Below are 26533 nucleotides of genomic sequence, written 5' to 3' on the forward strand. Positions count from 1 at the left end.
GCATCTTCTCCATAAGATATTATTAAATTTACTTACTTATTTATATTTACTTCTATTTAACTCTTTTAATCTAACTAAATATATATATTATGATATAAAAATAGATTAGATATTATTATTAAATAATATATGTCTATTTATTTTTATTTTTTTAAGTTTTTGAAAATGATAATAGATTATGTTTAGATTGTAATTTTATGAAAAAAGAACTAGTTTACTTGAGTCACTTTCTATGAAAGTGATCATAGAATAGAATGTATTAGTTAGAATATTTTCTTATTTAGTACTTATCAAGTTTGAATTGATATTAAGAATATATATAAAAGGAGATCATTATTTTTGTATATTAAATTTATCTTTTTTTAACTTATTTACAGATGAGAGATTATAATATTTTATTATTTTTACTATTAAAATTTTTGTATGTATGTTTAAGCTATTTAACAAATACAAAATTTCCAAAATAAAATCTTATTAAGAGAATTTTAAAAAATAATTGAACTTCTATTAAATATATAGATAAATTTATTATTCTATTATCTTTGCAAAATTTATAAATTCAAATTTAATCCCTAATAGTAACACAATCTTAGATATCAAGGAATGTATAGACTAGATGTGAAGTCTCTTTAAGTAAGCTTGGTTGCTTAACATGTTATACTTTGAAATCTCTAAGTTATAATTTATTATAAGTATTATAATTAATTTTTTTTTTGATCACTTACAATGCTACCTAAAATTTATAGATGTATTATATTTAAATATATATTTTTTTGTTTTTTCTTCATTAAAGGTTAAAAGTAAATTAAACTTTAGGTTAAATTGTATTGTAATTTGGCAAGTTTGAGAAAATACATACATACACACACACACACACACACACACATATATATATATATATATATATATATATAGTTCTTTCTTTTGTAAACTCATCTTTATTGTCTCAAGTTGGTGTAGTAGATAAAAGTTTTTGTCTAGGATTAAAAGATGAAGATCTTGGAGGTTTTTTTAGATTGTTTATGTTTATTTATCAAATCTTGTTTTTTTTTATGTTTTTATCAATGTTTGGATAATATTTTCATCTAATACACAAAAGTAGCAATCTATAAAAATGGTTTTTAATTTGAATTTTAAAAAAAAAATGTTGAAAAATTAATGATTTCAAATAGAATTTTGATCTTGTTTGTTTAGTCTAGCCTAATACGAAATCAAGAATAATCATTAGTACTGTTCTTAACATCATCTCCAGTAATATATCAAAATCCATCAAGAGGTATTTTCTATAGAAAAATCCATATTAGATTTTTAGATTGAATTTGATAAGAGTTGAAACAATAGGATTGAATTTCATAAGAGTTTATTCAAAAGGATTGAATTTTAGAATTCGTCTTTTTAAAGTATAGAATCTGACGGAAATTTTGTGTAAATTTTAAAGTTAGACGAACCCATCAAAATAAATTGGTAGAAATTAAGAGTGTTGTGAGTTGCTGATTTATTGTAGAAGGGCTATCGTTCTTGGATCAACATCATGAATGCTACAGACCATGATACAAACCTGCCTTTGTATGTCTGTTCATGGTAAATTACTGAGTTTTGCGACTAATCAAACAAGAATTTGATCTCTGAGATTCAAGAATTTGAGATTCAAGAATACCATCCTGCCTTTTGGACGAATCACAGGATTGGCTAAAGCAGTAGACCATACCAGATACTGAGCTAAGGGAAGATGTCAGGTTAGCAGTGTTGAGGTTCTGTTATCAGCTCATCGGTCATTCCTAAAGCCCTTCAGCTACTCTCTCTTGTATTCGAAGATTCCTGAACTTCTTTGTAACGCATATTGAGAACTTTTCTTTTATTTTTTCCCGTTTCTTTCTTTGTTGTTATGAACCTATCTGCTACTTATAGGATTCCAGATGCGTTTATCATATCTAAAGCAAGTTTTCTTTTGTGGATATTTATTGCGTTGTCCTTGTAAGTATTTTTCCAAGTCTCATTTAGCCCTTTCCAACATGGGTGGGTGAACCTAATATCCTATCTGCTAATAAGTTGTGCTACCACTGTTTTCCTTTCTGAAGCTCTGTAGTTTGTGACACACACAAGTGTAAATCCATCTAGTACACTCGAAAGGACCTGGGACAGATGCTGAGCAAGTTCTTCAAAGGGAAGACGCGTAGTCAACAGAGGTGTGATATGTGCCTTTTTGAGGCTTCTTCGTGTTCGTGATATGTTTGACCACGAAGTTGTGGCTAGGTCGCTATGGATCTTGCAGGTCGTGCCTCATGTGACCTTCCCCCAACCATGGATCTCCAAATTGTCTGTAGAGCTTCTCAGGGACTTCAAACAAAATACAGTTACCGATTGAAATTCTCAAGATATCTTCATTGAGATTATGATTGCAACAGAAGTATATTAGATGAGTGTCAAGATCAATGCTTCGAGATTGCTGTAGATGGCAGCTATGCACTTCTGGTTCTGTCCCTGTGCCATGCAACGATCAAATCTGCCTGAAATCAAAGTTTCTACACAAAACGACTGAAACTGCAGCTCATGTTTCTACACAAAACTTTTCTGCATTTGCTGCAGTGGGATTGTGCAGAGTATCATTTTGCTTACTCTTCAACAGCAGTTTGTTTGATGACATCTGGATGCGTGCTATTGGGATATTTGTGTAATCATTCGCACTCATTTTGAACGTAGACACTGATGTGCGGATGTCATTATTGGTAAATGCCATGTGTAGATTTCATGGTTTTCTTAAGGTTTATCCGTAAGTGAAGTAACAGTAACTATCAGACTCTACACAAGTAGCATTGGGCATATGATCGCATCAGCGAGAAACAATAGCATCGTCACCTTCAAACCCTAACTAGCTGCGACCTGCCGTTATTATAATCTGAACAATCTTGATTGTTTTCTTGATATTTCTTGATCATTTTCTTGATCATCTCCCTGGGTTTGTGGAAAAGGAAAAGAGTTAGCAGATCCACATCCAATGTCACTGATAATGACCCCTCTTTCCCCTAACAATTAGTGTCTATTTTGCTAGAGATGGAACTCTGATCCAATCAATTCATTACTTCCTCTTACAATAACCTTCCTCCGGAATCATTTTTCGCCTTCGGTGTTCTTTACAGGAAAATCGTTGAGGTTGCTGTTCCAGTGCGACCAGGTGGGATTGTGTATAGAGAGTTGTGTTGAGGTGGTTGTGATTATAAAGGAATTACATGGGTCCCAACCGAAAGTTGCGGCAATCATTCGTGTGGGAGGATGAGATGGTGGAGGTGCGGGAATTATTTAAGCGTGTTGATCGTGTGCGACAAAGTGGGTTCACGGGAATTAGTACTTGGAAGAGTCGTATTCCATCTGCAGGCACATTGAGCCAGAATAGATTGCAACGGCGTCGTGCCCTTTGCTCTGTAGAACTTTCGCACTTGAACTACCAGGAAGCTCCATTTGAATCGTTGAATCACTTGCAAAACATTCGTGGAATGTGTGCTCGCATCAAGCGTCAGGTTTTACAGTTCATACCCAAGCCTCTCATAGAAATTCTGTAGTTAATTTTGTGATTGCGTATGATTCTATAATAAAAAACTGTTCTAGTTTTGACATTCACAATTGTACTTTACTTTATTATCGATAATCATTTTGACTTCAGGATTCTGTATAACGAAGTTTATTTTATAAGAAAATATAATGAATAGTTGATATGTTGAATAGGATTATACTGTAGAGAGAAAGAAGAAGGACGTGGACTTAACAAGTCGACCATCAATTTTAAGACGCCCGGTTTCATCAATGAGTGTGAAAAACCGAGGGAAAAAACAACTTCAATTAGAGGTTGGCAGGCCTAGCACAAGTTCCAGTCCAATGAGAAACATAAACAACACGGGTCAGAAGCGTGGTGTTGGACATGCGTCTTTACAATATTACTCTTCAAGGCGTACCACCTTGAATAATGTTTCCTACAAAATGCGTTCAACCTCAAGCAACGCCACTGGCAAGTGCTTTACTAAGTTTCTCTCTGCAGCCCCAACTATCCTCCTAACCTTGCCCCATTTCATATGAAATAACTTCATTAAGAAAATATTGTGGTGCAAGCTTTCAAGTCAACATAACTCACATTTCTTCCTCTGTAATTGTATACTTACTGATGACTGATGATTTACGCAACACTTAAAACAGTGGTGATGCTGGAATGGATTGTTCATAAGTTATAAAGCAGTGTATGGTACTGTGCAGGATGTAATGCATATTGTGTATGGTCTTGTAGTGACGAGGTGACTTCCCCCTCTGATAGCGATTACTCCACTTCCACTTGGGTTGATTCCAAGCCACATGGTAACACTCTACCTGGTATTAAAAGTGGGGATACTTTCTCAAGAGTTATTTGATCAAAAAATACAAGAAACATAATCTTCTCGGGAATTCACTGTGGTGTGCATTCTTCACAATCCTTCACCAATAATCGCTACTTTTCATTGAATTTGACCTAAATCACACGGTTTTCATGTGACCAGGATCGGGCAGAGGGAATCCACTGAGCTGCATGCAACGTATCTCTCCTTACCAGGCTACCAAAGTGACACCAGCATCGAGTCATGGATCCAAATACAAGAGTCTCCCTTCCTCGACCTTAACGTATTCGGCTTTCACTGACTTACCAAAGAGAATGGCCACTGCACATTTGGAAGACGTTCGTCGTGAGTTCGGGGATGCTGCTCATCAGGATTGCAGCAGCTTGGGGACTTGTCCAACCCCAACCCAGGGCTCAAATGGTATGGACAGAAACGGGAGCCAGGATAGAGCCATCAAACCAGATTCAGTTTGTGACGATCTGGGTAGTGCTCCTTGTGATCGAGACTCGGAAGTGACTCGTCTGGTTGATGCTCCTGCCAAAGGAACGGTGCAATTTGATCTGGACAAAACTGGCAATGAGAGGAAGGCGTCCAGAGACGAGGGGAGTGGGGACAGTGAGAGCGAGGCAGCTGGAGATGGGGAGGAGGAGGAGGAGGAGAACGAGGGTGAGGATGGAGACGGGCAGGAGGAGGAGCATGAATGAGAACCCCCCCCCCCCTGGCAAACACACATACATACACAGTCACACACACACACATTCACACTTTGGGGAGAGCAGGGATGACGAAGCAGGCTCGCTCGCTCGGAGCCGTGCCCACAATCTCCCCTTGTTGTGAGCGTCGTGACTCCATCCATCTATCTATTCATCTATAGTTCATTGAATGAATGAACAATCCATCAATTAGTCATGGTGGGGGCCATGCTGGCTCTGACAAGGCGGGTCTTGCGTCGGAGCTCACACACTCACTCACTCACTGACACGGTGGAACCAAGGCCGGAATGACCTGGCAAGCCGTGGTGCCACGCTGGCTGACATAGCGGAGGTGAAGGATTTCAGGACCAGAATCCACCTCCACGTCATCCATGCCCTCCGAAGCCATCTACGCCACGTCCCCCCGCCCCCGACGGGCTTGATGGGGAGGGATTTCCACACTCCATCACACCAGCCAAAGCCTGGATCTCCGTTCCATCGTCACCTCTGTGACCATAAACAAGTTAATAAATCAACATCTACATAATAATAATATTACGACAATTTTTTTAAAAAAATCCCAGAGTTTCCTCTCCGCCAACTTTGAATAGTTCCAACACAATCAAAGATAGAAAAAGAGAAAGAAGAACAAACAAATGATAGAACTGGGTAGTTTATCATTATTGCCAATATACCAAAATATTAATAATAATAATAATAATAACCTTCATCATCATAGTACTAAATGGCCATTTTATGACCGAAATTCACATCTGATCTTTTACTTGTAAATTGTGGTTCTTTATGAATGTTTATGATCATTGTCTTTAAGAACATGAACTCTAATATTTATCTGTAAATGCACATTATTGATTCCATTCAACCTACATTAAAAAAATAATGAAAAAAAATTAAAAGTCCAAAATGTTGTTTTTAAGTGTGTTAACATTTATAACAAAATAAAAGAATGCTACATGTCTCACAATAAATACAATTGAATCTAAAATATGTTGCATAATCTTTTCAAAATGTTTTTACAAAATCTTTTGTAGTATTATGTATATTTATTAAATCTGATTTAAGAAAACCTTTCAGGATTTTAAAAAATTAAATGCTATGCAAACACTGAATGTTTATCTCAAAATATCATATATGATTTTTTATTACTTTAATTATTGAAAATGAGAAACTTAGCTCCTTCTTTAAAGACTACAGCCAGAATTCGCAATACATTAAAATATCCTTCATGAGAAATAAGTTGGTGACTCTTTATTTCAAGGTTAAAGCAAGAAGTTGTAAGCATTCAAGTGCTCAATAGCAAAGTAAAAAAAATTAAAAATGGCAAAGCCTTCAAAATCCCATGTTAAGTGATCTCTGTACATTGAACTGCTAGTGTTTAGCTTTTATATGTTAGAAAGAAAAGAACAGAAAAATCATGTTTGATGTATGAAGTAAAAATATTTTCAATTACAATTTTGGTGAAAAAAAATTTGAGGACGAGGATCAAAAAAAAATTTCAGGATTTTTGAAATTAAAAGATTGATTTTTTTATAATGAAAATAATAAATTTCTAAAATAAAATTAATATCAAATTGATTTGAAAATAATAGAGTACAATTGTAATAAAATTTGGTTGAGAAGTGCATTCTCTAAGGAAATGATTTTCATCTCAAGTGTCAAATGACAAATGTTTTTTTTTATTGGAAAGCATTTGATGTCAAAACTCCAAAAGCATAAGGCAAGAATTAAAAACCATTTTTTTTTTAATGTTTTCTATATGTCTTGTGTACAAAAATTCTTAATTATAACTTTGATTAAGAAGATGATATTATGCTATAAATTTACTTAATTCAAAGACCCTAATATAGATATCATGTAATTAGAAATTGTCATACGTAAGAGATTGAGTGCCAAAAATCAATATCAAGTATGCAATCTAAATCAAATAAGAATGCACAAGCAACTTGCTTTTTAAGAAAGATGGAAAATCTAATAATAAATTAGTCAAGCTATCTCTTATACCACAAAAAGAGAATCCAAGTGTGCAAGTGTAGAGGAAGAATCCTAAAACTTTACTAAATGGCTAAATCACCATAGCCAAGCAAAATCTTACAAATATAAGCTTTCTTCTCAAAAACAATCACAAGACTTAACTTGACAAGAATGTTAAATCAAGAGGGTTTTTCCTCCTAAATCCTCAAATCCTTATTGACACTAACAAGGTCAATTAACATAAAATGCTAAGTGGATGAAAATCCACTATACTAAACTAGACTACATCTATCCAATATGATTTGGCATCGAATGCCTATCATGTGATATAGAGTTTTTTTTACAAAGTATTTTGAATTATTTCAAAAATCCATTTTGCCATAGTTTAGAAGGTTAGCTTGGCTATCAAAAAGATTATACATTGCAAGATTTGAATCTTGTAAATCAAACTAACTATATTTTCAAGTATACAATTCAAGAACAACCAAAGTTGGTGTCAAATAGTCAAAGTTGGTATCATATAAATCAAATAGTCATTTGATTTATCTAGTGAATGTGATAATTTCACAACAAACAACATCATTGAACTTAAACTTCATATTGATTTCTACTTTCTTAATATTAAGAATAAAAAATAAACATAAGCTCCAATTAAAATTGATAATAAATATGAACTTCATTCAAAATTTGGAAAATCTCTCAATTTCATTTATGTCATATAAAATTATTTAAATTATTTAAAATAAAATATAAAATATCACACCTGGATATAAAATACCAAAATCTTATTTTGTTATATATTCACAAAAAACCTAGAAAGTACTATAGAACTAAAAAAGTTTCTATACAAAGAAGCCAACTTTTAAAAACTTTGGTTCAAAAGCCTTACCAAACTCTCTTAGTTGGTGAAGACAAGCCTTTCTTTAGAAGTCTTGGCCTTTAGATATAGTGTAAAGTTAAAATAGATCATGAAATAAATCAAATTATTTTCCACTATAAATTTAAATGTGTTAACTTATATATTGATTCTAAGAAGTATAAAAGGTGTTTTTTTTTTTTTTTATTTTTAAAGAAATTTCCAACCTGGGTTCTTACAGAAAAGAAATATATTCTAAAATTTCCTTTAAATATAATTCTGAAAATCATTTGGTTCTTTTTCTTCCATAAAAATATTGATTTATCATCAAAAGTAAGATGAAGTAAAAAAGTTAAACTTTTTAAGTTAAAAGGTAAAATTTGAATCATTTGAATAGATCAAAATGACATAATAAAAGAATAGTTGAATAGGAATACATTGGGGGGGGTAGAAGGGGTGTTAGAAGGGCGATGAATGCCATGCCTTGCCCTGTCTTTGCCTTGCTTTATTATGCCCCCCCCCCCCCCCCCCCCCCGCTCCTACATACTCCAGCCTCGTACATACCCCCCGCACCATCACCAGCACCAGCGATGGCTTCCCTCTCCTCCTCTTCCTCTTCCTTGGCAGAACGGTGGAAGCTCTACGGCAAGACGGCATTGGTGACTGGCGGCACGCGCGGCCTCGGGTATGTATCCTCTCCACCACCACCCCTCCTCTCTCTCTCTCTCGTTGTGCTGCCCCCCCTCCCGGGGTCGATCATTGTCTCCACATTGCCGCCTTTCTTCTTTGCATGTGAAGCCATGTCCTGGGTGGGTTTTGGGTGCAGGCGCGCAATTGTGGAGGAATTGGCAGGGCTGGGAGTTTCCGTGTACACTTGTGCCCGGTCCAAGGAGGGTCTGGATACCAGCTTGAATTCGTGGCGACAAGCCGGCTTCACGGTGGAAGGCTCGGTGTGCGATCTATCCCTGCGCGACGCTCGTGAGGAGCTCTTTCGGAATGTGCGAGCCCATTTTGGTGGCTCTCTCGACATCCTTGTAAGCACATGGAATTTCCCCTCAGTACCTCTTGTCCAGTTGATACTTGAATCCCACTTCTGTTGTCACTTCTGGCTTGCACTGAGACCTGGTCTTCTGCGCAGGTCAATAATGTGGGCACGAACATAAGGAAGTCGACGGTGGACTTCACACCCGAGGATTTTTCATTTGTGATGTCAACCAATTTGGAGTCAGCATATCATTGCAGCCAGCTAGGGCACCCTCTCTTGAAAGCCTCGGGGAATGGCTGCTTGGTGTTCATTTCTTCCGTTGCCGGTGTGGTAGCAGTTCGAAGTGGCACTCTGTATGCTGCAACTAAAGGTAGTGGGAGATTTTTCAGCTACATCGGGTGTTTTTATTGGTTTTAAACCTATGATTGTCGCAGAGGGATTCATGGTGTGGGTGGGATGGTGCTGTGCAGGAGCTATAAATCAGATAACAAAGAATTTCGCATGTGAATGGGCAAAGGACGGCATCCGTGTAAATAGTGTGGCGCCTTGGTACATAAATACAGACCTTGCGCAGCAGGTTTTGGCCAACCCCGACTTCAAAGCAGAAGTGGTGGGTCGAACTCCATTGCGGCGAGTGGGCGAGCCGTATGAGGTAGCTGGCTTGGTGGCCTTCCTGTGCATGCCCACTGCCGGCTTCATCACCGGGCAGACTATCAGTATTGATGGAGGCTTCACTATAAATGGATTCTATCCTACAGACTAGTTATTTTTCTCGTCTCACAACCTTTGCTTTGATGATCTCTTATCGTGAAGTTGGTAGATTGTACAATTGTTTAGGAATTGTGAACTGTAGGGACTGCAGCTAATGAAGTGTTTTCAATAGGAGAAATTTCTAGATTTTCGGCTCTATCCAGTCCTCCTAAAGATGAAACAGGCAATTTTTGCTAATCTTCAATGGAACTAACGAGTCCAGGCTATTGTTTTAGCTCCAACTTCTTCGACTGTTCAGTTACTCAGATATGACTATCCAGACTCCCCCCCCCCCCCCCCCTTGTTATTGAATTCTGGTTTGAACACCTGTGAGCATTGAAACTCGTCAGTCTACGAACTGTGTCATGTAATGAAATGGGAGAAAATTTGTGTACCTCAACTCGGAAAGTGTTATCATGGTATTAAGAAATTCACCTGGTGACAAATAGAATTTGGACAGTAACATACGAACGTCGACTTTTTAAGAGTAGATTTACAAATGCAATTTACATCTTTGTTACAACATTCTTCATTCATAAGTTGGTAGTTAGGGACCACGAGTGCTCTCGAAGTGAAGGATAGAATTGGGGGAATAAGGTTAAATGGATTTGAAGGTGAGGTGGCATGAGTTGGTAGGAGACGGACCTCCATGATCATACGGGGAAGTGGCACAAGATGGGAATGAACTCAAGGGAAGATTTGTATGAAACGTTCAGCTATACCATCCCTGAGCGGTAGTTCAAATACAGTGATTGCTTAACGAGTTGAGAAAGTGTTGATCAAGGCAGACGAGGAGGCCTCGTCTATGTTATTCGGAGGCCAAACCTGTAGAGGAACACTTCTTTTGGTCAGACATAGCATTTATACGAAGAGTAACATGTAGGCTCAAATCAAATCTACACTGGACGTCACAGCATGTGCAATGTGCTACTTGTCCAGTGTACTCCAAGAGCTAGGCAGACTGTTTCTGCTTTGCTACAACTGACAAGAACCGTTTGCTTCTTGTTTTATAACACTGGCTAAAAACTGGAAAAATAAGTGACGTGTATCGAATAACTAGGGGAAGAAAGCAGCAGTTACCAGTTAAAAACAAGAGAAGGAAAGGCGAGTATTCGGAAAAACAATGCAAGCAAATCGGAACATTCTGAAGGTGATGTAAATGAAAAGATGTCAATTTAATCCATTTGTAAAAAAAATGCATTAGTGGGAAATGAATATAAACAACTCAACATATTAGAAAAGTGTTCAATAAGCGCATATGTTCAAGCAAGTAGAATCAATCTCTTTAGTATATTATATCTACACTAAATATTGGTACAATGATGATCACAATGTACTTAGTGCAAGACCACCATCAAGGCACATGCTACGTGCTGGAAAATGGATTTATAAAAAAAAAATCCACTTCAGTGCTACGGGGTAAAAAAAACAGTAAAATGGTGTAGGCTCAATAAACCTCCAAGCTAGACATGAAGGGTAACTTAGTGGCCAGTCCCCCGACCTGTATGATGAAATGAGAACCATCGAAAGAATTGAATCTTTTAAGTGGTCTAGGGTTATCAAAATTGAGGTCCAACGTCTGCATGTACGTTGGTACCTGTAACCACGCAAGGTTTTCCTCTTTAGGTTCACTAGGTATTGGCTTCCTTTCCCTCGGCGAAATAGATTGCGCAACCTCCGGCACACTTTCTTGAGTCTCCCATTCTGTGCACCATGACAAATCTCTCCTCTGCGGCATAACAACACATAACGCTTGTCAATAACTACATTCGTTCCCCATTAAAGAATCAGAGAAAAATCCAATGCGTTTATCTCAACATGAGGATGAGTACAGTTTTTACGGTGCAAGATGTCAAAGAGTCATCCTCGTCGCAGGAAGCGCCAGTTTCAACTGCTAATCCCTTGAAATCAACAAGTTTGAAGTCTGAAATGGACGTTGAAGCCTGGTCCGTATACCCTCCTGCTAGAAACTTTGCGTCACCTCCACCGGATGTTTTGGCATAACACGCATCCGATGAGCCTGGGCTTTCCTGTCCCACAAGTTTCTGGGATCTGCTCTCTTGCTCCATTTGCCTCCATGCTCTCAGTGCTTCTTGTAAGGCCGCATTGGCCTGCATAGTGAAGGAGAAGTTTATTTCCACGCGGCAAGAATGATTTGACCATGGTCTCGCTTCGACATATAACATCGCCGGCTAGCATTCACTAAACATGGAAGAAAACACCAGTGCATGATATGGCACTGTTCCCCAAACGTTTGCTAGTAAATCCTAAGCAATGGCTAAAATCATACTAGCGATTGGAATTCCATAACGAGTCGAACCAGCATCAGGGTGACAAAGGAAAGGTACGTAAAGAGAGACAATGTGACTGTAGGTCACAATTTGATTGTGCACCTTGTGAGCGGCCTCTAATTCAGCCTCCTTTTTCCTGCGAGCCTCAGTCTCTGAGGCCTTCCACACACCCAACAATTTTTCAAGCGACGGACCAGTCTTGGTAGTTGGTTTCTCCGCGGAAACAGGGCTCACAGTACTTTTGTCGCCTCCAGCACGAACTTTCTCCATAAGCTGCTACAATCATAAAAACCAACAAATTCAAACTCATATGTATGTTTAATACATTGGGGGTATATGTGAAAAGTCCAGAAGTCGATAAAAAAAAAGCGGCAATTCAGAAACCTTTACCTTGTCACTGACAATCGGCGTCGTCTTCACGTTCACAGGATCAGGTGTTAAGCATGGAATTGATGACAAGCAACCCCACTTCTGTGCAACATCAAGAGGAGATTCGCCATAAACATTCAGAAGGTCCTTGCTCGCGCCGCGGCTGATGAGTAGCTCGACCAACTCAGGGCTCATCTGCAGAGCCGCGTAATGCAATGGAGTCCTCTCATTAGAGTCCACGGCATTGATGGAGGCTCCTCTCTCAATGAGAACCCTGGCCATGGTAGCGTGAGCACGGGCCGTAGCATAGTGAAGAGGTGTGCAACCCTGCTGGTCTCTTGTATCAAGAGCTTTTCGTGGCGTATTAACTATTAGAACCTTTGCGGCTTCATCGCTTCCAATCACTAAGGCCCAATGCAGGGGAGTGCGACCAATGACATCACGGCTGGTCACTTTTACAACCCCCTCTTGCAGCAAAATTCGAATCCTCTTCACATCGTTCTCTTTCACCGCAAAATGCAGCTCCGATGCGTACGCCCCCTCCTCCAAATCATTTATTTTTGCCATCATCTCACCCATTTCCTCAATTTCACACAGCTACGTAAGCCCCAGCGACCTAGCAGTTCTCTACGAACTTTCCTAAACACGTAATGCACTGGAAATCCTGTTTATTCAGGGAAGGATTGAAAGAAGTCCGAATGATACCGTTGATAATCCTACCCTAAAACATCAGAAAATAGTTGTAAAATCACAACTCACAGACGAAAATGCCCTTCAAGTAATAACGGATCCGCAGGCCTGCATTCACATCAACGAGATGTCATTGGCGAAGCAGGAAGACCTATAGAACGCCAGTGGACCAGAACAAACGCTTAACTCCAGAATCATCCATATAGTACAGAAAATGGGTTCACAGCAGAAAGGCGCACCTGTTCAGATAATGGCAGACTATCCTTCTCTCCCTCCTTTTCCTGCACTTCCCTTCACACCAAAAGGCAAAGATTTAAAGGCAGGATTGGGGGCGAGGGCTAGAGTGAACAGAGGCAGGGGTCCAATCATGAATAGAGCGACGTCGGAATATATGCGTTACGCAGCGAGTAGAACAAAATACAGAAGAACATTTAGGTGCAGGAGTTGGATTGGCAGCACGGAGAGGAAGTATCAGAGTCAATGCAAGAGAATGATAGAAAGGAAGAAAAGAGAAGGCAGGTGGAGTGAGTGAATGGGTGCGTGAGTGTTCGAAAGATGAGGTACTGTACAAGGCAGGGAGGAAAAGAAAGAGAGAGAGAGAGAGAGAGAGAGAGAGGGGGGGGGGGGGAGCAAGTCGAGGATGACGTCGAAGACGGAGAGATAATGTGGATGTCGGAGGAGCAAGGGAGAGTAGAGGTACGAGACAAGGTACCCAGGTTAAGTGGGCAGCGGCAGAGAAACAAAGAGGAGACACAGAACCACAAACCGAACTAGGAGCAGCTGAGAGCAAGGGAGGACGCTTGACAATGACTCGGGTAATGAAGGGCCCACGCGGATGCGCTTCTGTTAGATGTGAGTGATGCTGGCCTAGTACTGTCGTGTCCTAAGAAGCCTCCACGAGGACTTCGTCCCTCGTCAGCAGAACAGGTAAGCACTCACCACCTGCGCCCCTTCCTGTCCTAACCTCAATTTTCGTGGCAGTTTGTTTTATATTTCTTAAGTAAGAGGGACACTGTGTACAGGTGTGGCGAGCACTTCAGACTCCCCTTCACAGTCATTTTTCCTTTCCTAGGTAGAACCGATATGGAACCTGCTGTGGTCCCGGTTCATTCCTATCATCATTTCCTTAGACTTCACTTTCACTCTTAAAGATTGCTCAATAATATACCTCATGAATGTACCATACCCACGCAATCCTCTATAATGCTTCCGAATGGATATTCTGTGTGACTGTCAGTTTCACTCTTCATGCCACCAACTTCGCTTTCCGACTATTCAACTCTCATTGGGGTTCGGTTCTTTCCGTCCACTACCGCCAAATTTTCAGCTCTACTGAGCCTCCTCTCAGCAGCCACGAACGTGATGTCATGTCCTTGAACAAACAGCCAGTGGCAGGAAGTCCCTCCCTTTCATGCCCAGATTAGCTGCAAAGAGCTAAACCGAGAAAAACGGTCATCAGGGGCACCATCACCATGAATTTAGCAGGAGAAGGAGAAGCGTCGCACATAGTAAGGCAGGGGTGTGAGGGGTGTGGGGTGGGGGAATCCAGGGGCGGAGGATGTGCATGCGAGCCAGCATCTGAGCCCCGCTCCAGCAGGAGGAGCAAGAGGAGGAGGAGGGGCAGCAGGCAGCAGTCCTGCGCGCTGCTTGCGTGGGTGGGGGGATCGGCGTGGCGAGGAGGAGACGCCGAGTGGACTTCGCTACCCCCCCCCCCCCCCTCCCCCGCCTGTCGCGGTGATGTGCCGGTCTGCGTCTCGTGTGGCGGGGCACCTGCGTGAGTGAGTGAGTGCCTGCCCGCCCGCCTGGGCCTGTGGTCACGAGGGAGGAGAATAGCAATGTCCACCTGCTCCACACCACGCTATTGATACCACAACCCCTCCACCACTCATCCACACATTCATCCATCCATTCAAATATTCATATATCTATCCATCCATCCCACAGCGCCACACCCCCTCCACCTCCATTCCCTATTAACATTCAAATCTGTATCTTTTTACCTTTATATCTCTCCATTGTAGCCTTCAAGTGTGCACTCCTTGGATGCGTATTCACACATCTCCCTTGAGCAAACTGTCTGCTTCATTGTAATCAAAACTGGGTGACCATACTTATTTTCATACACAAATATTATTTTATTAATTCTAAACCCCACAGTTTTCCTCTTTTGTCTGTACATGATTATAAAAGACATTTTACATGATAAAACGTCTATGTATGTATATATATATATTCACATACTTATGAACATATATTTTCAAAAGGAACATTTCACTTTATTCAAATATATACCTAATGTGTTTAGTTGATAAAAAGACACTTTTAAATTAGTTTCTTTTTTCTTTTCTCTTTCCTTTTATTCTTGGATATTTTACAATTATTGCAGCAACATTCAAACTGTAAAAACAACTAAAACAGCCAAATGTATAGTACACTATGTATTTAACAGTAAAAATCCAATCAACTTATTTCCTATTTAAATATATATATATGTGTATATATAAATATATACAGATAATCACATAAAAATACATAAACATGAGCCTAAATAAATCCAATGATATATATATATATATATATATATATATACACGGTTTATGATATAGTTAATGATATGGTGTATGTTTGGTATGTTTGATATGATGTATGGTGTATGTTTGAAAATTCTTTAAATAATAAAATAGATTTTTTTTAACATTTATTTATTTTGCAGACAATTAAAACAGAAAAGAAAAAAAAAAAAAAAAATTGCATGTATGCTCATCTACTTTCAATATTTTTTAAAACTTTTGAGCTTGTATTTTTCTTTTTCTTTCTGTGGTATATTATGAATATTAACATCACAAAAGATTTTTACTGATAAATTCAATATTATTGTGTACACAATTAATTGAATTTTATATATATTTTTGGTTTTGATGGACAGTATTAAAATATAGTAAATATTTTTGATATAGCTCAAAAAAATCAAGCATAGCTAATTTTATTTACTTCCTAATCTTAGCAGATATAAGTGCCAACAGTAGTAACCTTGTGTACATAGAAACAAGAATATTTTATTTTGCCCTGGAGAAAATCAAAGTAGCTTAAATAGAAGCATTAGGAGCTTAAACAAGAAACCATCTTCATCTTTTTTTCATGTGGATATTTCAAATGAGATATTACTAGAACATAATATAATAGAATAGAATATAGTGAAGCTTAAAACAACTATTATTATTGTTGCATATGTGAAAAAATATCATTGCACAACTCTATCTTTAGTGTATATATTGATTTTTTCAATTCTAATATAAGATCCATAAAAAAATATATTAACTATGAAATTATAAAAGAAGATTCTTCTATTTACAAATTATCAAACCAAAAACTTTATAATAGATGTAAATATTAACTTTGTTAAAACTAGTTTAGATACTTATTTTTTATTTGATTGGTGGATAATAACATGGATCATTTTATAGACTTAAAGTCATTAACGAAGATAATATTTTAAAGATTATAATATATATAAAAGACATAATATACACAATTGCTAAACAATTTGGAAAACTTATAAATTATAACCTAAACTTTTTTTTGTAGAAAAATTTGAGTTTTGTTTAGGATTTAATGCAAATGCAGGATAAAAATGAATTATTTTTTTTATACTTTTCTTTGATTTTCTTTTTTAAAAAAATATTAATATACAAACAAAAACTCTTGTGCAATATAAATTCTTATGAATTTTTTACTATTGCTCTTTAGATATTTTTTATAGGATTAAACCTTGTCTAAAGATACTTAGTTAAAACAAGAGAATGGAATTTCTTATATTATATTCAAGATATATAGTTTAATATAAATATGATTATACACTAAATATTTTATTTATTATTTAAATTAATATTAAATACTAATATATCAAATACTACATATTTTATTAGATTTCTATTTTTGATACAATAAATATAATTATTAAGAAAAACATGCTCAAGCTTCTTTATAAAATAAAATAAAATGATTTTTTATTTTCATTTTTATTAAACCAAGGATAGATTCAATATAAAAATATTCACAAGATTAAGAAATAGAAATTTAAATAATTCTTATAATGGGAGAGATTTGATTTTTTTAATGCATAATTGAATTATATTAAAGATGCTTATTTTGAAATTCTAAAATTTATAAAATAATCATTAAATTTTATTCTAAACAGATTTTAAGAGGAATGAATTCATTGCTAATATATCATCTATTAGTTTCAAAATTGTAGGAAGTTGTTTAAAAAGTGGAAGAAGACCAAAAATATAGATATAATGGAGAATATACAAGTTTTTTATCAAATTTTGTATACATTGTTTAGAAAAGATTATACTAATATGCTCTACAATATTATGCATATTATCCAATATATATATATATATATATATATATATATATATTCATAAATTTTTAATTTTTATAATATTCTATTTTGCATATATAATGTAGAATTGATAATTAGTAGTCATTTTTAATCTTCAATTAAAAAATATAAGATCTTTTTTTGAAACATTAAAACTAAAGCTTCAATATCTATACTAAAAATATTTGTGCAAAATAGATGAATTTCTTTATAAGAGAATAAATTCTTAAAATCGTCTTATTTTTTTAAGAAATCTTGGTCTTAACTAAGATTTAAGATATGAAATCATTTATTCTTGAATTAAAAAAATTCAAAGCACTTTAAAATCTTAAATATTTTTTAAATTTATATCATATTTATATATTTATATTTAGACATTTAATTAAACATATTTATTTTGGATGCAAAGACTACAATAGGTCTTAATAAAAAAATTATTATTATATTTTACTTAATCTTGATAAATGTCAAAAGTGTCTTTTCGTTCCATTTTTTTTTTTTTTAAATATTAGATATTTTTGCACATAATATTTATAATACTAAAATTTTGGGTATAACTAAGAATAATATATAAAAAATTAATTAAAATCCAATAAAAAATGATATATTATTCAAAATTCAAGCTTGTGTTTACATCATTGGAAATATTATGCTCATTTTATACTATTCTTTATAATAAAATAGATTATAAATTACTTGATGCATGCTCTTAAATAAAAATTTTAGGCTAACTTTTTTCACATTATATAAATTGACATTTATATATATGTATATATATATATATATATATATATACTCTGAAACATTAATTTTTGTATTATAAGAACTAATCTAAATTTAATTTACTTGTTAAGGTTTTTAACATTAACCAAACTCTGGTTGTTGTTGTTTTTTTTTTTTTTTTTTTTTTTTTTTTTTTTTTTTTTTTTAATATCACAACAGTTTGGAAAAGTATACCTACATATATTAAGTGGAGCAAAGTTATAACAAAAATAACCTACCTAACTTGAGTTATAAAAAAGATATAGGGTGGCTTTTGAGTAATAGAATCTTAATAATACATGCTTCAATATTTACTTTAGATTCTTTTAGCATAAGAAATAGAAATGAATAGATTTGACTTTAGATACAACATAGAATATGTTTTGTCTTCATTCGACATCTTTGGAATTACAATATTTGGATATTCCTAAAGTATCTCAATAAAATCTATCTACCTTAAATTTTAATTTTATCTTCTTACCAAGAACTCAATAGAAATCTAAATTTAAAGTCTATAATAATTCAAAATTATAAAAATAATATATTTTATTTCATAACAATAGTTTTTAAAAAATTGTAGGATTTGACGTTAATAAATATCAACATTTAAAAATTGATACCAATTGGTTAATATATGTAGTTTTTATGAATAATTCAACCATTTTATTTTATTTTTAAATCCGTTAAAAATAAGGTAGACAACCAACTTCCATGTATTGAATAAATTATCCATCTTTAAAACTATGATTAAACAATATAATTTAGAGATCGCCACCTAGTTGTGGTCTTTTTCCTAAAATTTGCAACTCCAATAATCTATTTAATGGATTTAAACAAACAGCCAATAATCTTACTTTATTCCAAAATATTTATTAAATTTTCTTTTTAATTAAAAATTAGTTCATGTTTATGATTCAGCAATATATATATATACATATATATAAGTAATAATTATATAAAACTATATTGGTAAAACCAAATATTTTATTAGCTATTTCAAGTGACGTCACTATTGTGAAAATAAAATAATGTAAGGCAAATAATCATCTAAAAAAATCTATATTTTAAAAATATTTATTTATTTATTTTTATTTTTCTTTTTCTTTTTTATACTCTAATCCAATTAATTCACTTACAAAAGAATTATTTTTATTACAATAAATAGAAAAAATTGAGTTTTTTATATTTTAATATAGATTTTTTTTGAATTGAATTATATTAATATTTAAAATAAAATAAAAATCAATAAATTCTTCTGAATGGCACAATAAAATTTTAAATCTTCCTTCCTTTAAATATAGAGAATTTTAGAATCAAGCTTACAACTCCAAAGAAGTAGAATTTATATAGCCACTTTTGGCAACAAGGACTTACTTTTAATTCACAAAGAAGAAAATTTAATTAGAAAAGAATGTGTTTTTCTTCTTTTCTTTGATTCTATAATAAAACTTAAAGACTACACATCATTGATTTTGGAACCATGCTCAATGTGTAGGGCATTTTGGCTTTATAGGTTTTTGAGGATATTTTCAAAAATTAATTGTACAAAGTAATTCGAGATCTACTAAAAATTTCTGTCATTTTTCAAAAATTTATACAAATAACTATCAAAGAAGACACATATTTAAAAAGTTGTGCAAAGAATAATTTTCTGAACTATGTAGCTAGAAAAGAATAACGTCACATTTAACGATATAAGACAGTTTAAACAAAAATTATTTGCTAACATTTATAAAGCCATAATTTTTTAAACTAAAGAGACTTGATCAATTACTAAAAATGACATTAAGCCAAAAATTGATGTTCGAATAACTCTAAGATATTTTTAAAAATAAAATAGGAATACAAACAATAAGTTGTAATTTAAAAACTCTATTTTTCTTTAACTAAAATTTTCTTTGTATATATATATATATATATATATGTGTGTGTGTGTGTGTGTGTGTGTGTATAGAAGAAATCTATTATCATATTACTCTATTATTAATCATACTAAATCCTTTTTTCTGATTGAAATAGCATTGTTAATACTGGAAGTAGGTTTAAATGGAATTTTGAAGAAAATAAGTTAAATATTGATCATAAAGAATATTAACAATTAGTTTTATTATCATCATAGGTAGATTTTATGAGATGATTTTACTGATTGATTTTGAACCAAATTTTGAATTTAATTTAATTATTTTATACAAGTGTAAAATAATTGTGTATATTATCTATTATAAACATACGAAATTTAATGAAAATACGTGTTAATTATTTTTCAAAAAATACCACTAATTATATGATATTATTAAAACTAATTCTTTTAATTAATATATTATCTTAATTAATAAATATAGACACATACAAATATACTACTAAACCATCGATTTTATTACGAAAAATATTTTTAATTTAATTTAATTTTTTTTTCTTTTTTTTCTGAAAATGCATCAATTTATAGTCACATTTTGTAATCACTTGGTATCAATGAGCTATATATATATATATATATATATATATATATAGCTCATTGATATTTTAATTTATATATATAAATTAAAATATAAAAAAACTCATATATATTCAAATGGTTTTTTTTTATGCTAAAGTATTGCAGGTTTTAATCAGTAATGAAAATGTAAATATAGAAGTATGCTATTGTAGAAAAATATACTAAATACAACCATTTCATGTAAGAGAAAAGTTGTGAAGTAGAAGTGATAACTAGTAGAATTACACTACTACATGATGTGTGTTTTTACACGCATTGTGCACAAATAGGTTTTCACATCTAATTTGGAAAAACAAATAAATAGTGTTAGACAGTTAACCTTTTTTAAGATGTCACTACTTAACTTATAAAGACTAACTTTTCATTGAAATTTTATTTTACATTTGTATACTTATTAATAAATAAAAATTAAATAGAATTGGTAGTTTCATTGTAAAACATATAAATTACATAATATTTGGAAAAATTTGAGTTTTTTACATATATAATAAAAAATGGTAAAGAGTAGTAAATTCTTGACCCTAAGGCAACTTAATATGTAATGCAAAGCAATTCTTTAAAAAAATTTAAGTTGAAATCAACACACTTTAGTAAGCATATTAGCCACATATTTGAGAAATAGATTGTAAAATAATATATATATATATATATATATATATATATATATAAACCTGCACTTTAATATTTGACTTTTACATATTTTAAAATATTTGGAACTAGAAAGTTAAAAATACTTGGTAAAGATGAACTCATAGATATATATAATCCCTAAAATATATATAATTTAAAAAACAAATACAGTTTTACCAAAAAAAAATATTTGAATGTTCACTAGCAACAGAATTTAATATATTTTCAACTTGAAAATCAAACATGTTTGATAAATTTTGAAGATGTTGGAAAAGTTAAAATAGAAGAAAACTGTACATTTCAAACTAACTATCAAATCAATCTGAAAAAATTTGAGGAGAGGAAGAGGATTAAGAACATTATCATTTTTATTGAAATATATTTCATTTATTTCAAAAATTCCAATTTGAAACTTTACATCTTTTATCTTAGTCACTCTAATGTTTCCTAAAATTTTCAAATGTAATTTATTTTAAAGTTTTATTTTTTAATCATAAGCATCAAAATATGTGAAAACAATGGAACCAAGCATGATGTTTTAAAGTTTTACTACTAAGTTCCATACTTCGAAAAGCTCTAAAATTATTCGTAGAAAGAGAATTAAAACAGTTGTATTTTAATAAGTTGAAACAGATAAGAATTGTTGTTATTATGCAAGCATAAATTGAGATTTCTAAAATCACATATGCATGGGTGTGTGTACATATATTCATAGTGTCAGTTGTGTAGGTCTTTCATATTTGGTATGTATTTTATATGTCTTTGTTTTTGTATGTATTTAAAATTAAAGTCAATTATTCAAAATATTAAGTTCGTCATTTTTTGTGTAGTTGATTATGAATTATCAAAAATATTTTTCATGGTATTTTTTTACATAGAATAAATGATTTTGTCTCACTTGTTACCAATAAATTTATAATTTACTTATTACACATAGGATCCTTATTAAGATATAATCTTGGTTGTTTTATTATAGATGAAAATTATAAATATTCATATGGTTAACAATGTCGAATGTTTTCTTAAAAAGAAAAGTATCAGAAGGTTTTAAAATTTATTCTTAAACTTTACATATTTGAGGTTACAAAAAATATCTTCATTTTTTTATTTATTTATTATTTATTTTTTTTTCTCCCCATAAAGCTACATTTTTGTAAAACTTATGTGTTTTTGATTTTTTGCAATTCTTAAATTTTCTTCAAAGTTAAAAAGTTTTTTTTATTCAAATTAGAATTAGTAAAATTACTAACAAAAGTTAATAATAACCTTAAGAATAATAAATATTATTTATAAAATTTAACAAAAATTTAAAAGCTTTATGATCTATTTTATTTTGCTTCTAAATTTTATTTTATTTTTGATTATAAGATGTTTCAATCAATATAAATACATAATTGCAAACGATTTTTTATTCTATCTTTTGTTTGATCTTTGATTAATTGTTTTTTGATCAAAATCAATTGAATAGATTTTATATTTGATTTATTTTTAATAGTAATATGTTTAATATAAGATTAAATATAATATATGTATACTAAATAAATGAATAATTTTATAATATTGATTTGAAATTTCAGTGATTTTTTTTTAAATCTTTAATTTTAAAAAAATATTACTCTTTTCTATAATTATCTTTATATTTCTTATTAAATAGAAAAAAATATAAAATATAATTATAAAAAATTGGATAAATATATTAAAAATATTTCTAAATAATTATTCCTTAATTCAATATAAATTAAATTATTATTAAAAAATGAAATGTTATGTAATATAATATTAATAATTATTAATATTATTTTATTCTTAATTTTTTTTCGGGGTTTTTCTATTGTAAATATAACTAATGTTAAAATAGAAAAAAACTAACATAGATACAAGTAAATAAGAAATGAAACAACCACTTGACTTGAATGTGAATAAAGATAGTTGATATTAGTTAAGATAATTATGATTTTAGTTTGATCATAATGGATACTATTTTTTTTAATAAAATATTAATTGAAAACAAAGCAACTAAGAGTATTATCAAAAGAAGGAAAATAAGGTGCTCTTCCTTTTAACAATTCTCTTTACTAGATATATTTTATTTTATTTTTAACTTTTTAATATATATATATATATATATATATATATATATATTTTAAAAATTCTACTAGCCTTTTTTTTTTTTTTTTCAATTACAAATAATTTTAAAAATTAATTTAGAAGAGTGGTTGTCAGCACTAGAGAAGGTTATTATTATATATTTGAGTGGTAATAAATCCTTAAGTCACATTTTCTAAAGAGATAAAAATATATATATATAGAATGGTGATAGAGTTTTAATAAAAATTTAAGTAAAGAGTGGTTAATTGCCTTAGCAGCCTACATCGCCCAACTTTAGAAGAGAAATTATCTTTGCTTGAGAGGGGGTTTGTTAAAAGTTTTAGTGGCGTCAAGGCTTTTCGAAGTCCATTTTCTATCATGTCAAGAATTAATTAGTTTTAAGAAAACCAAAGATCTTTTGACAATGGATTTTGGCCCATACTCTTGCTGACCTTGGATCTATAACATAACTATTGATATCAAAATCTATTTTCTTCTAAATTCTAATTGTATAAACGTTCTTAAGAATAGCATCTTATATATCATCTCTACTCTATTGAAATCAATTATAAAATTGATAAGAAATATTAAACAACCCCTTGCTAACATTATTAAGCCATTGAAGCTATCATTATCTAAAAATACTTTTTAAGTAATTAATTTTCACTATTCAAATTTTTTTGACATGTGTTTAATTAAAATATTGTTTTACATGTCTTTAATAAAATTGAATTTATTGATGACAAACCAAAAATAATTCTAAAAAAAAATACACCGTACCAACAATTTCAAGTAGTTTGCATCATTTTGAAAATACGTCATACATTTAGAGTGCATGGAACACAAATCTCAAATCCTAAATTTGAGGCTTAGCATTTGTTGTTAGTATTTTAAAATTTTTGTTACCACATATCATACCAAAATTATATTTGTACTGTACTGTAATGATGACTGAACGAATTATATATTCATAATACAAAATTTAATATTCAATTCATTAGGTATCTATATGAGTAAGTAAAATTAATAAAATTAATTTTTAATTAAAAATATTATTCAATATGTAGCATAGATGTTCAAACAACTTTTACAGACTCATAATTGAAAATATGATTTTTTTTTCTATTCTTTTCATTATTTTTAAGACAAAAAATTCATAATAAAAATATGAATTCATAATTCAAATTACTGAATTAAAAACTTCAATTCCTCATCAACTTTTAAAATATTCATTTCAAAATTTCAATGTAATAATTAATCAATTAATTAATAGTTTATTTGTTTTGATATGTGTCTTTTTAAAGTGTTTATCAATGCAATAAATTGAATGAAAGAGTATGTTGGAAAAATTAAATATTTTGAGAGTTTGATTTACATAATTTTAGCAAAATCTGATATTCTTAAAATTGTGTACATACTGAAAATGCATGTGTAATGTGATTTTATGAAATACTGTAAATTAATGCAAAAGTGGAGATCTTTGAACAGCAATGAACCAGTTGGAGGTCTCCATCCTTATAAGGAACATGACAGGGTTGAAATGGGTTCAATTAGGGTTATGATGTGGTTGTTTTTAGGAACATGGTTTGGTTATCTGAATGTCACATCTTGAGGGGTATAATAGAAGAAGCAGTTGATTTGCAACAACCAAACTTTGTACATGTCTGTGTGTGTCTCCCTCTCTCCAACATCTGTAACAAAAGAGTCTGTAGGCTTGGAATTCTGCTTTAAGAGGAAGTTAGGGAAATCCATGAACACACATACTCAGGAGGGCACAATTTAAGGATTTAGGAGGAGGAGGAGCACAACAACAGTGATGATAATAGTGATTCAGCAGCAAAGATGGCCAGTGTTGGTGGCTGTAATGCTGGTTCCTTTTGTGTGGATGTGCCCTGTGCATGGTGCTTTCACACTCTTTGGTGAGACACTCTCTCTCATGCTCCCACTCACACCCTGACTTGGAAATCCTGGCTGACTGATTGTGTGCTGTAATTTAGGGTTGTCTCCCATCTCCTGTTCTATTTTGCATTCAATATTACTCTTGGATTTCTTACACATTACCCCCACATTTGTATGCCACTAATGCCACTGCAAATGGTGTATACATTTGAATTTGCATGGCAGCACATGGTCCCCTTACATTGTAATGTGTCCCTGCAACCAAACCTTGGAACTAGTCAATAACTGGCTGCAACAATTGAACAGGGTGTGAGAAGGATGCGTGGCCTGAGCTTTTGCACACCACAGTGGGTGATGCTTTATCTGCCATCAACACCGCAGGCATTGTGAAGAATGTGTATGTGCAGCCACCAAGCTCAGGGTTGCCCCCTGCCAACATGGGCACCCCTGCAGACATCTGGGTCTACACAGATGGAGCTGATATTGTGTATGAAATTCCCAAACGAGGCCTCTGGCATCCCAATCGTGTGTGCTTCACTCTTCACACACACCTCACAAACTCTCTAGCCCTTCAAAAGAAACTACAATGCTGGAATAATGTATCCAAAGTGTGTGCATGTACACACTTGGATAGGTGATGAGTTGTAAACAAGACAGATATGTTGGCAGGGGTTGGCCCCTTGATAATGGAATCAACTGGTACATTGGACCAGGTTTCTTATAATTAGGTTGTGTAATAACACTGAAAGTTCATTTCATGTAATTATCAAGAATGATGAATGCCAGTGAGATGGGTGCTTCATGATGGGACAGGAGTGGCTCCAGGATGGCCAGACTTGGCAGGTTTAGATTGTGTAGCAGGCATGAACAGTATCAAGCAAGATTATTTGGGTGTCACCATTGTATATGGACCCAAGGGCTTCATGCACATCCAAGACTTTCAAAAGGATCGTGTCTGGGTTGACATTAATCCTGATGGCACAATTGCTGCCATCCCTGCCATTGGTTGAAGCTGTGATGTCTTTCCCTATACCAGGTGCATTAATTTTGCTGTGACCCTGACAACAGTTGAGTTGCCATTGCAAAAGAATTGGATTGTTTTTGTTCTTTGTATCTTGAGTGTATGCTCCAATTTTAGTCAAGTGGTCAGTGTTGGAACCAGAGCAAGACAATGGAATTGTGTTTCAATATTAATTTAATTTTAATGCTGTTGTGGTGCCTCTTCATGTCTCAACTCACAAACAAATTCTCTTTACGCATACATTCTCCAACAATGCTCTTACACAT

The 26533-nt window shown here is 32.8% G+C and overlaps 4 protein-coding genes and 2 long non-coding RNA genes across 14 annotated transcripts; 4 read left to right on the forward strand and 2 right to left on the reverse strand.

The window, feature by feature from the left end:
- The first annotated feature begins 1625 nt into the window (after positions 1-1625).
- Positions 1626-5898, forward strand: LOC112285000 (uncharacterized). 3 transcript variants are annotated; one of them, XM_073535174.2, is made up of 5 exons: positions 1626-2186; positions 3138-3515; positions 3721-4000; positions 4243-4341; positions 4521-5898. In XM_073535174.2, exons 2-5 carry the CDS (start codon positions 3228-3230, stop codon positions 5060-5062), a joined length of 1209 nt encoding a protein of 402 aa, XP_073391275.1. In that variant the 5' UTR covers positions 1626-2186; positions 3138-3227; the 3' UTR covers positions 5063-5898. The 3 variants fall into 3 exon arrangements, with proteins under 3 accessions (XP_073391275.1, XP_073391273.1, XP_073391274.1); XM_073535172.1 differs by lacking the exon at positions 1626-2186 and adding an exon at positions 2193-2726; XM_073535173.1 differs by lacking the exon at positions 1626-2186 and adding an exon at positions 2193-2671.
- Positions 5899-7216: 1318 nt separating this feature from the next.
- On the reverse strand, positions 7217-8432 carry LOC141045619 (uncharacterized). Its single transcript, XR_012217914.1, has 2 exons — positions 7932-8432; positions 7217-7805 (listed from the first exon to the last, which is right to left on the reverse strand). It is a non-coding gene; the product is annotated as an uncharacterized LOC141045619 (long non-coding RNA).
- On the forward strand, positions 8431-9875 carry LOC112284958 (tropinone reductase homolog At5g06060). 2 transcript variants are annotated; one of them, XM_024525382.3, is made up of 4 exons: positions 8431-8583; positions 8725-8932; positions 9037-9253; positions 9354-9875. In XM_024525382.3, exons 1-4 carry the CDS (start codon positions 8489-8491, stop codon positions 9644-9646), a joined length of 813 nt encoding a protein of 270 aa, XP_024381150.1. In that variant the 5' UTR covers positions 8431-8488; the 3' UTR covers positions 9647-9875. The 2 variants fall into 2 exon arrangements, with proteins under 2 accessions (XP_024381150.1, XP_024381149.1); XM_024525381.3 differs by having other exon boundaries at positions 8456-8932.
- Positions 9722-13140, reverse strand: LOC112284957 (uncharacterized). 6 transcript variants are annotated; one of them, XR_012217913.2, is made up of 6 exons: positions 12315-12872; positions 12027-12200; positions 11466-11744; positions 11135-11362; positions 10279-10458; positions 9722-9960 (listed from the first exon to the last, which is right to left on the reverse strand). XR_012217913.2 is itself a non-coding variant. In XM_024525377.3 (5 exons), the coding sequence occupies exons 1-5, from the start codon at positions 12870-12872 to the stop codon at positions 10390-10392; spliced, it is 1308 nt and encodes a 435-aa protein (XP_024381145.2). In that variant the 5' UTR covers positions 12873-13140; the 3' UTR covers positions 10085-10389. The 6 variants fall into 6 exon arrangements, 5 of the variants coding, with proteins under 5 accessions (XP_024381145.2, XP_024381146.2, XP_024381148.2 ...); XM_024525377.3 differs by lacking the exon at positions 9722-9960 and having other exon boundaries at positions 10085-10458; positions 12315-13140; XM_024525378.3 differs by lacking the exon at positions 9722-9960 and having other exon boundaries at positions 10085-10458; positions 12027-12197.
- A 629-nt stretch (positions 13141-13769) lies between these two features.
- LOC112284959 (uncharacterized) lies at positions 13770-14201 on the forward strand. The gene is made up of 2 exons (XR_002970573.2): positions 13770-13910; positions 14006-14201. It is a non-coding gene; the product is annotated as an uncharacterized LOC112284959 (long non-coding RNA).
- A 10048-nt stretch (positions 14202-24249) lies between these two features.
- Positions 24250-26466, forward strand: LOC112284551 (uncharacterized). Its single transcript, XM_024524435.3, has 3 exons — positions 24250-25266; positions 25553-25771; positions 26060-26466. The coding sequence occupies exons 1-3, from the start codon at positions 25164-25166 to the stop codon at positions 26254-26256; spliced, it is 519 nt and encodes a 172-aa protein (XP_024380203.1). The 5' UTR covers positions 24250-25163; the 3' UTR covers positions 26257-26466.
- Positions 26467-26533: the final 67 nt, after the last annotated feature.

This window comes from Physcomitrium patens, chromosome 7 (assembly GCF_059467195.1).
Source record: "Physcomitrium patens ecotype Gransden chromosome 7, ASM5946719v1, whole genome shotgun sequence".
Taxonomy (NCBI): Eukaryota; Viridiplantae; Streptophyta; class Bryopsida; order Funariales; family Funariaceae; genus Physcomitrium; species Physcomitrium patens.

Bases quoted from the DNA above. Each gene is read 5' to 3' on its own strand.
- LOC112285000 (XM_073535174.2), top strand. From the start codon at position 3,228: ATGGGTCCCAACCGAAAGTTGCGGCAATCATTCGTGTGGGAGGATGAG. The intron at 3,516-3,720 runs GTTTTACAGTTC...TATGTTGAATAG, and splicing joins GTGCTCGCATCAAGCGTCAG to GATTATACTGTAGAGAGAAA. The intron at 4,342-4,520 runs GTAACACTCTAC...TCATGTGACCAG, and splicing joins GGTTGATTCCAAGCCACATG to GATCGGGCAGAGGGAATCCA.
- LOC112284958 (XM_024525381.3), top strand. From the start codon at position 8,489: ATGGCTTCCCTCTCCTCCTCTTCCTCTTCCTTGGCAGAACGGTGGAAG. The intron at 8,933-9,036 runs GTAAGCACATGG...TCTTCTGCGCAG, and splicing joins GTGGCTCTCTCGACATCCTT to GTCAATAATGTGGGCACGAA. The intron at 9,254-9,353 runs GTAGTGGGAGAT...GGTGCTGTGCAG, and splicing joins TCTGTATGCTGCAACTAAAG to GAGCTATAAATCAGATAACA.
- LOC112284957 (XM_024525377.3), bottom strand. From the start codon at position 12,872: ATGGGTGAGATGATGGCAAAAATAAATGATTTGGAGGAGGGGGCGTAC. The intron at 12,201-12,314 runs GTAAAGGTTTCT...TTATGATTGTAG, and splicing joins CGCCGATTGTCAGTGACAAG to CAGCTTATGGAGAAAGTTCG. The intron at 10,459-11,134 runs GTCGGGGGACTG...GTTCCTCTACAG, and splicing joins GTTCTCATTTCATCATACAG to GTTTGGCCTCCGAATAACAT.
- LOC112284551 (XM_024524435.3), top strand. From the start codon at position 25,164: ATGATAATAGTGATTCAGCAGCAAAGATGGCCAGTGTTGGTGGCTGTA. The intron at 25,267-25,552 runs GTGAGACACTCT...ACAATTGAACAG, and splicing joins TGGTGCTTTCACACTCTTTG to GGTGTGAGAAGGATGCGTGG. The intron at 25,772-26,059 runs GTGTGTGCTTCA...ATGATGGGACAG, and splicing joins AGGCCTCTGGCATCCCAATC to GAGTGGCTCCAGGATGGCCA.